At 41.8% G+C, this 18,539-nt stretch overlaps 1 protein-coding gene across 1 annotated transcript in view; it reads right to left on the minus strand.

Annotated features, from left to right (window-relative positions):
- The window catches only part of LOC121574703 (metabotropic glutamate receptor 7-like), a 318,674-nt gene that overhangs the window by 107,993 nt on the left and 192,142 nt on the right, over window positions 1-18,539 (minus strand). The window contains exon 7 of the mRNA XM_041887245.2: window positions 12,618-12,757. Coding sequence (XP_041743179.2) covers window positions 12,618-12,757 — 140 coding nt within the window. The remainder of the gene's footprint in view (window positions 1-12,617; window positions 12,758-18,539) is intronic.

Here is an 18,539-nt window from a genome sequence, read left to right on the forward strand (position 1 = left end):
GCAGAGGAGGGAACACGCCCCGATCTACATCAACGGGACTGCAGTAGAAACAGTCACAAGTTTTAAGTTCCTCTGCGTCCACATCACCGAGGACTTGTCATGGACCAACAACTCCACCAGTCTTGTCAAGAGGGCACTTTCAGCGTCTCTACTTCCTGAGGAGGCTGAAGAAATTTGGCATGCCGCCCCGGGTCCTCTCCAAATACTACCGCTGCACCATCGAGAGCGTCCTGACCGGTTGTATCACGGCCTGGTATGGTAATTGCTCCGTCCACGACCGCAAGGCCCTCCAACGGGTGGTGAAGACGGGCCAGTACATCACTGGGACCGTGCTCCCACCCATCCAGGACATCACTGGGACCGTGCTCCCACCCATCCAGGACATCTACTCCAAACAGTGCCTTAGGAAGGCATACAGCATATAATATAATAATATAATAATATGCCATTTAGCAGATGCTTTTATCCAAAGCGACTTACAGTCATGCGTGCATACATTTTTTTTGTGTATGGGTGGTCCCGGGGATCGAACCCACTAGCATCATCAAAGACCCCACACAGCCCAGCCACGAGATGTCTCTCCTTTACCATCTGGTGCCAACAAGCTCATAGACAGTTTCTATCTGCAAGCAATCAGACTGGTGAACACTTGAACTGGACTGACCACCTGCTCTGATTCTCCGCACCTTGGCACACACACACACACACACACACACACACACACACACACACACACACACACACACACACACACACACACACACACACACACACACACACACACAGACATATACACACTCTTATTACACTGCTCAGTTTATACGCTGCCCCCATCTCCCCCTTCCCCAAAACACGTGTAAATATTGGACTATAAATGGTTCCTTCCTGTATTATAGTGATGCTAAAATGTTTTTCTATTCTACTGAGACGTTTACTTTATGTTCCTATTCACATCTTTTAGTCTTTTCTTACTGTTGTTGTATTGTCCAGAAGGAACCTGCAAGTAAGCATTTTCGTTGAACGATGTATGAACGACGCATATCCTGTACATACGACTAATAAAACTTGAAACATGACCTACTTGTTGTGTGTATGTGCTGACATGTATGTGTAACTTGATAGATGCACACATGCACACTACATGTGAATACAATTTACATATATATATATATAAAAACAAAGTATTTTGTCTGTAAAGTATTTTTTGTTATGTGCCAGCACCCAGTAAGACTAGCTGTCGCCATTGACGTCGGCTAATGGGGATCCCACCCAAATAAATAAATAAATAAATAAACAAAATTAAACAGGACAAACTCTGGTGGAGCGTCTATACTCCTGGACTAAGAGGACACTTGTAGTAGTTAAACGTCTCCCCTAGATAGATTCAGGGGACAGTTTCTGCAGTCAAACGCCTAGTCTCCCGAGGTTAACAAAACATCTGACTCATCCTCAGTCACACTTTAAAGGGGTTGCTGTGAATTTTGTCTGTAACTTACAGGCAGCTCAGTAAGTTTCTGTATTACATATTGCAGCACACCTTCTGTAATCAGCAGACCTACTGTAATTTAAATACTGTATCAAATCAAGTGCTGTGTAATGACACAAGGTACAATAACGTATAATTGACTGTATTATACTGTAAAAAAAAAAAAAAGTTAATGCTACTGTAAATGTTATGAATGAATGAATAAATGTTGTGGATGGATGGATGGATGGATGGATGGATGGATGAAATTCAATGAGGGGATTGGGGATTGTGTTTGACTGTATTTATTGTAATTACATGGGATTGGTGGAATCAGTTTGTTGTTTTATATCACTTGCACTTCTAGAGGCCTTAACAAAGGCTTCCAAACTGGCAGCGACTACATGGCTAAACAGACCAGAAGGACTTGGCAAAATACTCCATTAAAGGTTTAGGACTTGCTGCCACTCCAATCGATCTGTACATGTTTAATTGATGGGGCACTGCCACCACATACTTAAAAAAAAAAAATTGGTACAGCATTTTCACTAACAGGTGCAACAAATATAATCTCTTAAAAGGCACTCCTTAAAATATGTTAATGAGCCAGAAACAACAACACCAATGGCGCTCTATTAGAAATACAATTCTACCCACAAAATCTTCCCACGATGCACCATCATTTACAGTAATGTACATTAAAATGTTTCATAGTATTTTACTGTTGACAATACCCCAAATGACTGTGTAAATTACAGTTTTCTGTTCCAATGCACCTATTCCATATACAGTGCACTAGTTTTGAACAGAGTCCTATGGGCCCTGTTCAAAAGTAGTGCAGTCCATAGGGAATATAGTGCCGTTTGGGGGGACAGCCTGAGTCTGAAGATGTTGTGTAGGGATCCCAGTTGACGAGATCAAGCTCAAATATCATTACTGCTAATAAGCAACAGAGATTATCATATCTCTTTAGCTTCCTAGCCACTCAAACATGAAAGACTTTTCTCCAGATCTGAAGAGTGTGACGGCATCAGAGATCCTCAAGTTATTAATTCATACCGAAGAGAAAATCGTATCAACGCTTGTCAGAGCACTGGGTTACATTCGCTCCGTGTTGAAACTATAGACTGTCAAGAGTTGAGGTACATTTAAACCAGAGAGACATTAGGCAGCTATCATTTTCTTAAAAGCCCCATAAGCTTTTTAAGAAAATGCTAATTTAAGCCCAGGCAAATGAAGATTGTGTAACTCCCATGAATTATTAATGGTTGGATCTGCATGAAACATGAAGAAATTAACCGCAATTACAGTTAGTTTCTGCCTCTCTCTCTCTCTCCCTCCATCTCCATCTCCATCTCTAACCCACTGCCGCTGAGGTGGCATCCTACTCCTTATATATAGTGCGCATCTTTTGATCAGAGCCCCAGGGGCCGGTTTCCCAAAAAGCATCTTAAAGCTAAGTTCATCGTTACAACTTTTGTGGGAGCATTGTTAAATCTCTGAGCTGTTTCCCAAAACCATCGTTATTAACGTTTGCACTTGAAAACACTTGTAATCTAACGCCTGCCTCAGATCACTCGTAGAACAGCTGAGTGGGTCGTTAGATGCTTTTTTGCTGCCCTCCCGTGTCACTTTTAACACAGAAGATCTCCGCTAAACATAACATCACATGGTTTATCTGCCACTCTGTGAGGGGCGATAACTTCAGAACAATGTTGACCACAAATAAAAAGCTACCAATGTCTTTGCAATTGATACATATAAAATATGCTTCAAATGAAAACCTAGCATTAAAAAATAAACAGTAGGCTATAGGCCTGTTTCAATCATATTTAAAAACGTTTAATGTTCAATTCAACGTTGCTACTTTTAGGCCACTGTCTGTAATTTGTAGCATAACCTGCGCAACGATGTGGCCAAACTGGTGATTTAAGACATTTTTATTGGGTAAGCATTAGAATAAACCGACTCAATATTTGCAGCCGTAGGTGGTGATATCTCTCTAGGGGCTGATCCGTTGTCAGTATTGTGGAATAATTATAATGTTAAGGTAAATTTTTTAAAGCTGACCCGAGAGCGGCGCTGCCTTTCCTTTCAATCCTATCGGTATCGACACATGTTCCAACGACGCACTTAGCGACCGTTCTCTCTGCGTGGTGTTTTAGGAAACTCGTGTTACATCTTTGGCCGTTGTGGGAAAGATGCATCGTTAAAACACTTGTAAGCTTAAGTTCCATCGCTGTCGGGAAACCGGGCCCTGATAGCTCCTTGTAGCTCAGTTGGTAGAGCATGGCGCTTGCAACGCCAGGGTTGTGGGTTCGATTCCCACGGGGGGCCAGTATGAAAATGTATGCACTCACTAACTGTAAGTCGCTCTGGATAAGAGCGTCTGCTAAATGACTAAAATGTAAATAAAAAGTAGTTCGCTAAATGGAAGAGGCTGGTGAGAGGAGCTATAGGAGGAGAGGCTCATTGTAATGGCTGGAATGGAATCAATGGAACGGAGTCAAACACGTCGTTTCCATGTGTTTGATGTGTTTGGTACCAATCCATTTATTCCATTCCAGCCATTACAATGAGACCGTCCTCCTATAGCTCCACCCACCAGCCTCCTCTGATATGGTGGCATTCTGGCAAGCAGACACTGACTCTCCTGATGAAGCCTGTAATCATGCATCTAAACCACTGCATTCATGCATTTTTTAAGAGTCTCGCTGTTTCCATCACAACCTACGACACAAAGCAAAGGAATGGAGATGTAGCTACAGTACTGTTAAATGATCACAGAGCGAGAATGAGAGCTCTCTCTCTCTCTCTCTCTCTCTCTCTCTCTCTCTCTCTCTGTCTCTCTGTCTCTCTATATATATGTCTCTCTCTCTATATATATATATGTCTCTCTCTCTCTTATATTTTCTTCTCTCACTCTCTCTCTTTCTCAATGTCTCTCTCTCTATATATATATGTCTCTCTCTCTATATATATATATATGTCTCTCTCTCTCTCTATATATATATATGTCTCTCTCTCTCTATATATATATATATGTCTCTCTCTCTATATATATATATATGTCTCTCTCTCTCTATATATATACGTCTCTCTCTCTATATATATATATATATATATATGTCTCTCTCTCTATATATATATGTCTCTCTCTCTCTATATATATATATGTCTCTCTCTATATATATATATATATATATGTCTCTCTCTCTCTCTATATATACAGTGGGGAAAAAAAGTATTTAGTCAGCCACCAATTGTGCAAGTTCTCCCACTTAAAAAGATGAGAGAGGCCTGTAATTTTCATCATAGGTACACGTCAACTATGACAGACAAAATGAGAAAAAAAATCCAGAAAATCACATTGTAGGATTTTTAATGAATTTATTTGCAAATTATGGTGGAAAATAAGTATTTGGTCAATAACAAAAGTTTCTCAATACTTTGTTATATACCCTTTGTTATCAATGACACAGGTCAAACGTTTTCTGTAAGTCTTCACAAGGTTGCATCCAAAGAACACCACATTTTTAAGTGGGAGAACTTGCACAATTGGTGGCTGACTAAATACTTTTTTCCCCCACTGTATATGTCTCTCTCTCTATATATATATATATATATATATGTCTCTCTCTCTATATATATATATATATATATATGTCTCTCTCTCTATATATATATATATATATATATATATATATGTCTCTCTCTCTATATATATATATATATATATATGTCTCTCTCTCTCTCTATATATATATATGTCTCTCTCTCTCTCTATATATATATGTCTCTCTCTCTCTCTATATATATATGTCTCTCTCTCTCTATATATATATATGTCTCTCTCTCTCTCTATATATATATGTCTCTCTCTCTCTCTATATATATATATGTCTCTCTCTCTCTCTATATATATATATGTCTCTCTCTCTCTCTCTCTCTCTCTCTCTCTCTCTCTCTCTCTCTCTCTCTCTCTCTCTCTCTCTCTCTCTCTCTCTCTCTCTCTCTCTCTCTCTCTCTCTCTCTCTCTCTCTCTCTCCCCCTCCCTCCCTCCCTCCCTCCCTCCCTCTCTCTCTCTCCGTAAGTGTACATTCAAAACGGATAAAGTAACAGTTGACCGTAATGATATTTTCTCTGTAGCGTGATCTCCATTGTTAACTCTGCAGTAAAACCCATCCAGTAGACATCCTGACGGAAAGTAGCTCAAAATGACTAACTAAGGGGACTTCATTTGACTTTGTGTCTTTGCCAGTCACATAATCCCAAACACCCCTTGTCCGAGTCGTTCAGTCATTGAGCCCTACAGCCTATTCCCCACACTGGGCCATATGATGCAGAGATGACATTTTCATGGGGAGCTAAGGGGCAGTCCTTGGAGTCTGGCGCTGGAGTCGTCCGTGACTCAGCCTTAGTGTCCGGGGAGACCGGGGAGAAAGGCAAATCACGACAGAGACAGAGTCTGTGTCCCAAACGGAACCCTAATGCCTATTTAGTGCACTGAATAAGGAATAGGTTGCTGTTTGGGACACAGAACACAGAGTTCCCCTGAGTTCCTGGCAAGGAAAGGACAAATGAACTGTGTACATGGTATTCCATAAAGCATGCCGAATCGATTTGGGGATTGAAAGGCAAAAGGCCCTACTGCTAAGGCTGTAATACTAATACTAATGTGTTGGTAGGGGGAACATTACAAGCTATAAATGTACAGATAGCTGCAAGCAGCAATGCCGGGGTTCAAGCTGTGGGCCCACTTTGCCACCATCAGGACAAATTGGAAACATTGCCCTAGGATGAGCTACTTCTGTACTCCTTACCACGCTTGCCAATTATCAGAACTCAAAATCAAACAGATCATGCAATATGCTTTTAATGTATTTTTGACTATTTTCTATGATGTTGACTACATTAAAACATATTCTTCTCCAGAACCGCTGGACCAATCGGCACCCAATTTGGTACATAGCATCTATAGATGCACGTCTTCAAACACAATATTTTACAACACTCTAGCTCAAACAATATGGCTGCTATGAGTCAATGAGCTTGCATTAATAACGTTTTCTGTCCAACAGCGCCACCATGCAGCCAAACTGAACCATCCTTTACAGGTTAGATAGAATCATATCCCGTATGTGTATTGTTTAAAAAAGATCCCAAAAAAATCATATCCCTGAGCATGTGCGCCACATTTCATCACTCTGAGTCAAACAGATCAAGAGATATAAACATGTGCCCGTTATAGCGCCACCGAGTGGTCGATCTGAATGTGCTTAGATATGTTGAGTCTTGACAGTGTTTGGAAAATGTGCACCTAGTCTTGTTACAATACGATTATCAGTGTCGGAGTTATATGCATTTATGTGTCAGACCCCGCCCACGTGAATGTTTATTGGTCATATTGTTTGAGATGCTATCCTTGAAAAACATCATTTGTGAGAGCTTGGTCCATAGATGCCATCTATCAAATTTTGTGCGGAAAGTCTGTCATTCGGTGAAAGAGGAGTATAGTTTTAAGCGTTTTTCACAAAAAAATCCATCATGGCGGACCTTAAGGGTCCTTGAGGCAAATTTGTTCCTTGTGAGGAGAGGGACGTTTGCACGGGGTGAAGGGCGTGACCTTTTTTAAGTTGCATTTTCAATAGCTTGTTATAGCGCCACCATGTGGCCAATTGGCATAGCATTGCATGAGAGGGTGTGGCCCTTGGCCCTTTACCATCTGGGCCTTACCATCTCACAGGAATTCAATTTTTTTTATCACAAACTAAACGGAAGAACACAAATAATAATAATGAAGGCCAACAAATACAATGTAACTTCGCTGGCTTGAACCCCCGAATGAATTAATAATAATTTAAAACAAATGAAATGAGGGTTACTACAGCCTCAGAGAGAAATTCAGATAAATAATTAATAAATAAAAAATAAAAAATAAAAGCCATGTTTTGGGTATTATTCAAATGAAGAGTTTCCAGATACTCTATGTACTACTCACAGTTAAAGGTACACTATATATACAGCAGTATGTGGAAACCCCTTAAAATTAGTGGATTCGGCTATTTCAGCCACACCCGTGGCTGACAGGTGTATAAAATCGATCACACAGCCACACAATCTCCATAGACAAACATTGGCAGTAGAATGGCCCTCACTGAAGAGCTCAGTGACTTTCATCATGGCACCGTCATAGGATGCCACCTTTCCAACAAGTCAGTTCGTTAAATTTCTGCCCTGCTAGAGCTGCCCCGGTCAACTGTAAGTGCTGTTGTTGTGAAGTGGAAACGTATAGGAGTAACAACGGCTCAGCCGCAAAGTGGTAGGCCACACAAGCTCACAGAACGGGACCGCCGAGTGCTGCAGCGCATAGCGCGTCAAAATAGTCTGTCCTCAGTTGCAACACTCACTACCTAGTTCCAAACTGCCTCTGGAAGCAACGTCAGCACAAGAACTGTTCGTCAGGAGCTTCATGAAATGGGTTTCCATGGCCGAGCAGCCGCACACAAGCCTAAAATCACCATGTGCAATGCCAAGCGTCGGCTGGAGGGGTGTAAAGCTCGCCGCCATTGGACTCTGGAGGGAGCCGTGGAAACGCTTTCTCTGGAGTGATGAATCACGCTTCACCATCTGGTAGTCCGACGGACGAGTCTGGGTTTGGCGTATGCCAGGAGAACGCTACCTGCCCCAATGCATAGTGCCAACTGTAAAGTTTGGTGGAGAGGAATAATGGTCTGGGGCTGTTTTTCATGGTTCGGGCTAGGCCCCTTAGTTCCAGTGAAGGGAAATCTTAACACTACAGCATACAATGACATTCTAGACAATTCTGTGCTTCCAACTTTGTGGCAACAGTTTGGGGAAGGCCCTTTCCTGTTTCAGCATGACAATGCCCCCATGCACAAAGCGAGGTCCATACAGAAATGGTTTGTCGAGATTGGTGTGGAAGAACTTGACTGGCCTGCACAGAGCCCTGACCTCAACCCCATCGAACACCTTTGGGATGAATTGGAACGCCGACTATGAGCCAGGCCTAATCGCCCAACATCAGTGGCCGACCTCACTAATGCTCTTGTGACTGAATGGAAGCAAGTCCCTGCAGCAATGTTCCAACATCTAGTGGAAAGCCTTCCCAGAAGAGTGGAGGCTGTTATAGCAGCGAAGGGGGGGACCAACTTTTGGAATGAGATGTTTGACGAGCAGGTGTCCACGTACTTTTGGTCATGTAGTGTATGTGTTCATTCCCTGTACTACCCACAGTTTAAGATTATTTATCCCCTGTACTAACCACAGTTTAAGATTATATATCCCCTGTACTACCCACAGTTTAAGATTATATATCCCCTGTACTACCCACAGTTTAAGATCTGTCCATATTCCCTGTACTACCCACAGTTAAAGATCTGTCCACATCCCCTGTACTACCCACAGTTAAAGATCTGTCCACATCTCCTGTACTACCCACAGTTAAAGATCTGTCCACATCCCCTGTACTACCCACAGTTAAAGATCTGTCCACATCTCCTGTACTACCCACAGTTAAAGATCTGTCCACATCCCCTGTACTACCCACAGTTAAAGATCTGTCCACATCCCCTGTACTACCCACAGTTAAAGATCTGTCTACCTTGATACCAATACTCACTCATGAACTAACCACAATCTGACGTCTGTAGCCATATTGGCATTATACCAAGGGACCCATACAAGTCCTGTGGTTATTAACATAATCAATCTCTTCCTCTTTACATGAGAACAAAATAATAAACACGCCATCTATAATTTCCATAGAACTATTTGCTTGTGTTTCCCCAGCTCCATGTGTTGCCAGCCCACTAACCAGTCTGAAATGTGTACTTGCGTCCCAAATAGCACCCTATTCCCTATAGGGCCATGGTGAAAAGTAGTGCACTAAATAGGGAAAAGGGGGTGGTATTAGGGACGCACCCTGTGTGAGAACATGAAACAGAATGATGTAAATGATGTGAGCGGCAGCGCAAGGCTAGGCTACACACTAACTATAGAGTCATTGAGACATATATAATGGAGGCAGGTTTGGCTAGGCTACACGCTAACTATAGAGTCATTGAGACATATATAATGAGGCAGGTTTGGCTAGGCTACACGCTAACTATAGAGTCATTGAGACATATATAATGAGGCAGGTTTGGCTAGGCTACACGCTAACTATAGAGTCATTGAGACCTATATAATGAGGCAGGTTTGGCTAGGCTACACGCTAACTATAGAGTCATTGAGACATATATAATGGAGGCAGGTTTGGCTAGGCTACACGCTAACTATAGAGTCATTGAGACCTATATAATGAGGCAGGTTTGGCTAGGCTACACGCTAACTATAGAGTCATTGAGACATATATAATGAGGCAGGTTTGGCTAGGCTACACGCTAACTATAGAGTCATTGAGACCTATATAATGAGGCAGGTTTGGCTAGGCTACACGCTAACTATAGAGTCATTGAGACATATATAATGACGCATGTTTGGCTAGGCTACACGCTAACTATAGAGTCATTGAGACATATATAATGGAGGCAGGTTTGGCTAGGCTACACGCTAACTATAGAGTCATTGAGACATATATAATGGAGGCAGGTTTGGCTAGGCTACACGCTAACTATAGAGTCATTGAGACATATATAATGACGCATGTTTGGCTAGGCTACACGCTAACTATAGAGTCATTGAGACATATATAATGGAGGCAGGTTTGGCTAGGCTACACGCTAACTATAGAGTCATTGAGACATATATAATGGAGGCAGGTTTTTTTTCTTCCTCCTGTACATGAATGTGTAATGTTTAGTTCAATCAAAGGTTACTGTCGCCCTTCAAAAAGTGATTATTGAGGCATGACTTCTAATGTCTCAACCAATTAACTGGGCCAAACTCGCCTGAGCCGCGCAATTTAGACCATACCCATATATGGTCAGAGAGTAGGGCTCAGAAACACACAAGGGACCAATACAGGCTGTAATACTATAATATAATAGGCCACAGCACTAACACATCTATCTTCCTGTGGGCTGTGGAGGTGAATCATTTACTGCTGGGAAGCAGCAGAGACCAGAGAAAGACATGGGGTTGCGTCCAACATAGCACCCTATTTCCTGTACCCTACTCCATATGGTCCCTGGTCTAAAGCAGTGCTCTGCAAAGGGAATAGGGTGCCATTTGGTATGCAGATGGTTATGAATGAAGACATAGGAGCCGAAGCAGTAGGATTCATTCATGACTAGGATTGACTGGCCGTTTAACCTGCTACGGTGACAGACATCACATGACTGGGGTTGACTGGCCGTTTAACCTGCTATGGTGACAGACATCACATGACTGGCCGTTTAACCTGCTATGGTGACAGACATTACATGACTGGGGTTGACTGGCCGTTTAACCTGCTATGGTGACAGACATCACATGACTGGGGTTGACTGGCCGTTTAACCTGCTATGGTGACAGACATCACATGACTGGGGTTGACTGGCCGTTTAACCTGCTATGGTGACAGACATCACATGACTGGGGTTGACTGGCCGTTTAACCTGCTATGGTGACAGACATCACATGACTGGGGTTGACTGGACATTTAACCTGCTATGGTGACAAACATGACTTTTTTTTTTTTTCACTCGGGAGGCCAGGTATGCAGGAATGTACACAGTAACCGAGAGACAATATGTGGACTAATGCTTATTTTTAAGTGATAATGCTGTCGAAGACTCGGGACGGCAAACCGTGCCAATATATCCTTCAAACACCAGCTTTGAGGGCATTATCACTTTTATACAACGGGTTACCAACATATTCAAATAATGATTGACATATTTTCATTAAAAACTTTATTTTTATGAATTTATTCATACTATTTCATCCTACCACAAGATATAGTCCCAACACAAATCTAGGTTTGCTACCCAATCCGGCTGGTTCGGTTCGGTTGCCAGAGTCGTGACCCAGTCATTCAGTCTTTTTGTTCTGTATCTATGGACGCGACCCAGTCGTTCGTTCTAAATGTTCCATTGTCATACTGGCTGGCAACGTTCTTATCCCTTGCTTGCTAGCTAGCCAACTACGGCTAACTTACAGTCACGTCAAAAAGTGCAGCCAGAATAACAACAGTAGCTGCATTTGCATTTGTTTAAGCTGTTTTCTAGTGACATTTATTTGGATACATTCATAATAGTGAGCTAATGAGGCACGATTTCGCCTGGCATAGAAAATGTGCTCACTCGTCAGGACACTGTTGTTCAGAGGAGCTAGCCAACAACACAGCTAACACAGTGACTTCAAACTGCAGCTGGAAAGACTGCAAACTAGCTTCACATCATTTCGTTTGACATTTTTTCAATTGACATTTCTTTCATAAAAATTATGCCAGCTGATTCATGATTTAGACTGTCTGAGAAACGCTGCCTGCCTGTCTGTCTCGTCCAGACTCACAACACGTTCATTACTATAGATCGAATTTGAATTTTTAAACAATGTTGCAAATGTCGGAGAGACAGACAGCAAGGTTTATACAAATCTCTGCTGTTGAAAACTAAATGTTAGTCTAAAAGAAATGTGAGATAATGTCTAGATGCTTTTTATAGTGGAGATCAAGTTTATAAATTGCCTGGCTGGGCTGACAAGCATTGCGTAGTCAGATGAAACAGAGTAAATAGGATTTTTTTTAGATTTAGCCGGTGGTAACTTGTGGAATAGACACCGGCTGGAATGCGGTTTTAACCAAACAGCATTCAGGATTAGACCCACCTGTTGTATAATTCCTTTTACATGCTGACCACACCGGCAGTATATAGTGTGTGAGCATTGCAAAATAAATTTACACATACATGTTATTTAATCATTTCATCCAAACTGCTCGCGCGTGTCAACGAGCATCTGCGTAGCCATGCGTGTCCTGATCACGCCAGGTGGGGGTAGACAAACTCAACATGCGCACGATAATATCAGGGTTTATCGTGAATGCGAGGCTCATATTCACAACCACATGTAACAGAGTAGCCCTGTCTGAGACACACTCAGACCACAAGGATGCCCTCTTGGTGTAATGCTTCAGACGTTGGGTAACAATGTGGGAGACCTCGGTTCAAATCCCTCCCGCTTGCAATATACACACGCCAATACTCACGTTGAGCTGTAGTGTCTCTGTCCATTGTCCAATGTTCTTGTATCCCGGGGAGCTGTTGTTGTTCATCTGGTACTGGAACAGGTCGTAACGTCCCGGAGCATCACCGTTCCTGTTGAACGTCACTGACGTCCCCGCACTTCCTGTAACAGGAGCAACGGCACAACTTGATGCACTATGTTACATCCATACACTTGTAAAGGCCGAGTGTGTTTACATGAAAATAGAATCACTTGCTTAGAGTTGCTGGGCCGAAGCAACAGACGCTTAACAGTACCTCTTCCTCTCTCACCAGCTCACGCGAGACTGGATCTCGGAACCTCTGTCTCGCAAACACACACGGCCACCCTCTTGACAACGTCTTAGCAAGCCATGCCACCGAAAAGCTAGCAATTTTGATGAGGTTACCAATCCCCATCAGTTACACCTAAACATACCTGACTGGTGCATATACAGTGCCTTCAGAAAGTATTCACACCCCTTGGACTTTTTCCACATTTTGTTGTGTTACAAAGTGGGATAATTTTTTGTCAACGATCTACAAAAATAGTCTGTAATGTCACAGCGGAATAAATATTTATGGAAAATAAAACACTAATATAGCTTGATTAGATAAGTAGTCAACACCCTGTGTCAATACAAGTTAGAATCCCCTTTGGCAGCGATTACAGCTATGAGTCTTTCTGGGTAAGTCTCTAAGAGCATTGCACACCTGGATTGTACAGTATTTGCCAATTATTCTTTAAAGAATTATTCAAGCTCTGTCAAGTTGGTTGTTGATCATTGCTAGACAATTATTTTAAAGTCTTGCCATAGATTGTCAAGCCGATTTAAGTCAAAACGGTAACTCGGCCACTCAGGAACATTAGATCTCTTCTTTGTAAGCAACTCCAGTGTATATTTGGCCTTTAGGTAATTGTCCTGCTGAAAGGTCAATATGTCTCCCAGTGTCTGTTGGAAAGCAGACTGAACCAAGTTTTCCTCTAGGATTTTGTCTCTGCTTAGCTCTATTCCATTTATTTTCATCCCCCCAAAAAACGACCAAGTCCTTGCCGATGACAAGCATACCCATAACATGATGCAGCCACCACCATGCTTGAAAATATGAGGAGTGGTACTCAGTGATGTGTTGTGTTGGATTTGCCCTAAAACAAACACTTTGTATTTAGGACAAAAAGTTAATTTCTTTGCCACATTTTTTGTAGTATTACTTCAGTGCCTTAATGCAAACAAGATGCATGTTTTCTCCTATCACAGTCATTGCACTCTTTAACTGTTTTAAGGGCGCCTGTTAGTGGCGTGGGTCAGCTGTTTGTTGACCCGTTAGTGGCGTGGGTCAGCTGTTTGTTGACCCGTTAGTGGCGTGGGTCAGCTGTTTGTTGACCCGTTAGTGGCGTGGGTCAGCTGTTTGTTGACCCGCACCCGCCCGTAATAAAGTGAAAATCTGAGGCCCACACACAACCCTAACCCGCAAATATAGAAAATGCGCCTTAGGCTACAGTCAAAGACGGAATAACAATTTTTTGACAGGGGGTGCAGGATAATTGTTTTGACAGGTGGTGCAGGATAATTGCTTTGATAGGGCGGTGCAGGATAATTGTTTTGATAGGGGGTGCAGGATAGTTGTTTTTATAGGTGGTGCAGGATACTTGTTTTGATAGGGGTTGCAGGATAATTGCTTTGATAGGGGGTGCAGGATATTTTTTTTGACAGGGGGTGCAGGATAATTGTTTTGACAGGGGTGCAGGATAATTGTTTTGATAGGGGGTGCAGGATACTTGTTTTGATAGGGGTGCAGGATAATTGTTTTGATAGGGGGTGCAGGATAATTGTTTTGACAGGGGGTGCAGGATAATTGTTTTGACAGGGGGTGCAGGATAATTGTTTTGATAGGGGGTGCAGGATAATTGTTTTGATAGGGGGTGCAGGATAATTGTTTTGATAGGGGGTGCAGGATAATTGTTTTGATAGGGGTGCAGGATAATTGTTTTGACATGGGTGCAGTATAATTGTTTTGATAGGGGGTATAATTGTTTTGATAGGGGGGTGCAGGATACTTGCTTTGATAGGAGGTGCAGAATAATTGTTTTGATAGGGGTGCAGGATAATTGTTTTGATAGGGGGTGCATGGATAATTGTTTTGATAGGGTTTTTGATGGGTGCAGGATAATTGTTTTGATAGGGGGTGCAGGATAATTGTTTTGATAGGGGTGCAGGATTATTGTTTTGATAGGGGGTGCAGGATACTTGTTTTGATAGGGGGTGCAGTATAATTGTTTTGACAGGGGGTGCAGGATAATTGTTTTGATAGGGGTGCAGTATAATTGTTTTGATAGGGGGTGCAGGATACTTGTTTTGATAGGGGGTGCAGGATAATTGTTTTGATAGGGGGTGCAGGATAAATGTTTAAATAGGGGGTGCAGTATAATTGTTTTGACAGGGGTGCAGGATAAATGTTTTGACAGGGGGTGCAGGATAATTGTTTTGATAGGGGGTGCAGGATAATTGTTTTGATAGGGGTGCAGGATACTTGTTTTGATAGGGGGTGCAGGATAATTGTTTTGATAGGGGGTGCAGGATAATTGTTTTGATGGGGTGCAGTATAATTGTTTTGACAGGGGGTGCAGGATAATTGTTTTGATAGGGGTGCAGGATAATTGTTTTGACAGGGGGTGCAGGATAATTGTTTTGACAGGGGTGCAGGATAATTGTTTTGACAGGGGGTGCAGGATAATTGTTTTGACAGGGGGTGCAGGATAATTGTTTTGACAGTGGGGTGCAGGATAATTGTTTTGATAGGGGGCAGTAATTGTTTTGATAGGGGTCAGGATAATTGTTTTGATAGGGGTGCAGGATAATTGTTTTGACAGTGGGTGCAGGATAATTGTTTTGATAGGGGGTGCAGGATAATTGTTTTGATAGGGGGTGCAGGATACATTTTTTGCCTGATGTAGATACAGTATGTTTCTGGTTGTAATACTATTAGCTTTTATGATGCTGACAGCATCTCAAGATGCAGAAAGAAAGGAACTCCTGTTCCCAAGTCCAAATTTTGCCTACAGTAGGTGTATCATTTTACTGCAAGAAATGCTTAATTCTGCAGGAGTTAATATTAAGGCTATGTGAGAGGTTATAGACCTAGAGTCAGTATCTCCCATCTGAACAGTAGGCTACAGTTCCCTTGACATACCATAGGCCTATTTGAAGTCCCGCGTCACAATCATCACACATAACTTCCCCAAATCTTTCCCAAAACATACATTTTCTGGCCCTCCCTTCTCTTCTCCAACTCTCCTTTCACAGCTTTTGTCTTATTTAATTAAACTTCAACAATCTATTGTTTTGCCTCCGTGGAATGACATTCACTTTTTTTTCTGCCAGTTCCCAAAAGCATTAGTTGGCAATTGGGCCCACGCACAGTTAAGCCCTGAAGTGTAGGCTTATGCACTAAGACCAGATAGCCTAAAATAAGGAAATAAAAACCTCAATGTAGCCCGTAGATATACATTTCACAACAATTATACATTTATGGATTTTTTTAAGGTATTGTTTCTCTTTATTCAACCCACCCGCCCTTCAGACAAACAATATTGAATTACCCTAAACCCGTCTGCCCCAGGAATATAACCGGGGGGACTGTGGGTTAACCAGCTCATCACTAGCGCCTGTATATTTGTAGTGACTGGGTGTATTGATAAACCATCCAAAGTGTAATTAATAACTGCACCATGCTCAAAGGGATATTCAATGTCAGCTTTTAGTTTTACCCATCTACCAATAGGTTCCCTTCCTTGCAAACTGTTGGAAAAACTCCAATGGTCTTTGTAGTTGAATCTGTGCTTGAAATTCACTGCTCGAATAGGACCTTACAGATAATTGTATGTGTAGGGTACAGAGATGAGGTAGTCATTTAAAAAATAATGTTAAAAACTATTATTGCAAACAAAGTGAGTCCATGCAACTTATTATGTGACTTGTTAAGCACTTTTCGACTCCTGAACTAATTTAGGCTTCCCATAACAAAAGGGATCAATACTTATTGACTCAAGACATTTCAGCTTTTCATTTTTTACTAATTTATTAACATTTCTAAAAACATAATTCTGCTTTGACATTATGGCGTATTGTATGTAGATCAGTGACACAAAGTATTTATTTAATCCATTTTAGATTCAGGCAGTAACACAACAAAATGTGAAAAAAAGTAAAGGGGTATGAATACATTGTGAAGACACTGTAAGTATAGCCTACGGTACATAACATACTCATCTCAAGAATTAGCTTTGCAAACTGGACACAGTTCTAGAATATGGAATCCTCCTGCAGAGATTCTACTTCTAAACAAACTCTGTTAATCACGCAACAGCAACTACACCATTTAACTGGTTAATAGACTCCTTGGTTATTCCATTGATACCCCTGTACGCTTTAAAGTATCTCTAAAAGTCATTCAAAGATTAGTTTTTCAAGAGACATCTTTAAGGGAAGAGATTTTATGGCAACAGTGACAGGGTGATTAAGGAAGAATCTAAGACAGTACAAAACTGCAGAGTCCCAATGTGCCTGCTCTGCTGTGTGGGCGGCAGACGGAAGCCTGTTGCGCATCGATAGCTAGCCGCTTCATGCTTCATTATGTCCTATCTCACATACTGACTGATGCCTCGACTCCCTCTGCTCTGGGGTGAATAAGTCATAGGAGAAAAAGTATCTGCCTCTGTCTCTGTCTCTTCACTGGGGTTATGGAGTTAAAGAGGAGAATAACTGACTGTTGTCTCTTCACTGGGGTGATGGAGTTACAGTAGAGAGGATAATAACTGACTGTTGTCTCTTCACTGGGGTGATGGAGTTATAGAGGAAAATAACTGACTGTTGTCTCTTCACTGTGGTGATGGAGTTAGAGAGGATAATAAATGATTATTGTCTCTTCACTGTGGTGATGGAGTTAGAGAGGATAATTACTGACTGTTGTCTCTTCACTGTGGTGATGGAGTTAGAGAGGATAATAACTGACTGTTGTCTCTTCATTTTGGTGATGGAGTTAGAGAGGATAATTACTGACTGTTGTCTCTTCACTGTGGTGATGGAGTTAGAGAGGATAATAACTGACTGTTGTCTCTTCATTGTGGTGATGGAGTTACTGTAGAGAGGATAATATCTGAATGTTGTCTCTTCATTGTGGTGATGGAGTTACTGTAGAGAGGATAATATCTGAATGTTGTCTCTTCATTGTGGTGATGGAATTAGAGAGGATAATATCTGACTGTTGTCTCTTCACTGTGGTGATGGAGTTACAGTAGAGAGGATAATATATGACTGTTGTATCTTTACTGGGGTGATGTAGTTAGAGAGGATAATAACTGACTGTTGTGTCTTCACTGGGGTGACGGAGTTAGAGAGGATAATAACTGACTGTTGTCTCTTCACTGTGGTGACGGAGTTACTGTAGAGAGGATAAAACTGACTGTTGTCTCTTCACTGTGGTGATGGAGTTATAGAGGAGAATATCTGACCAGTCTCTTCACTGGGGTGATGGAGTTACTGTAGAGAGGATAAAACTGACTGTTGTCTCTTCACTGGGGTGATGGAGTTAGAGAGGATAAAACTGACTGTTGTCTCTTCACTGGGGTGATGGAGTTACTGTAGAGTGGATAATAACTGACTGTTGTCTCTTGACTGTGGTGATGGAGTTATAGAGGATAATATATATATGTTGTCTCTTCACTGAGGTGATGGAGTTATAGAGGATAATATATATCTGTTGTCTCTTCACTGGGGTGATGGAGTTAGATAGGATAATAACTGACTGTTGTCTCTTCACTGGGGTGATGGAGTTAGAGAGGATAATAACTGACTGTTGTCTCTTCACTGGGGTGATGGAGTTAGAGAGGATAATATATATCTATTGTCTCTTCACTGGGGTGATGG

Source organism: Coregonus clupeaformis, chromosome 10 (genome assembly GCF_020615455.1).
Source record: "Coregonus clupeaformis isolate EN_2021a chromosome 10, ASM2061545v1, whole genome shotgun sequence".
In the NCBI taxonomy this organism is placed as follows: Eukaryota; Metazoa; Chordata; class Actinopteri; order Salmoniformes; family Salmonidae; genus Coregonus; species Coregonus clupeaformis.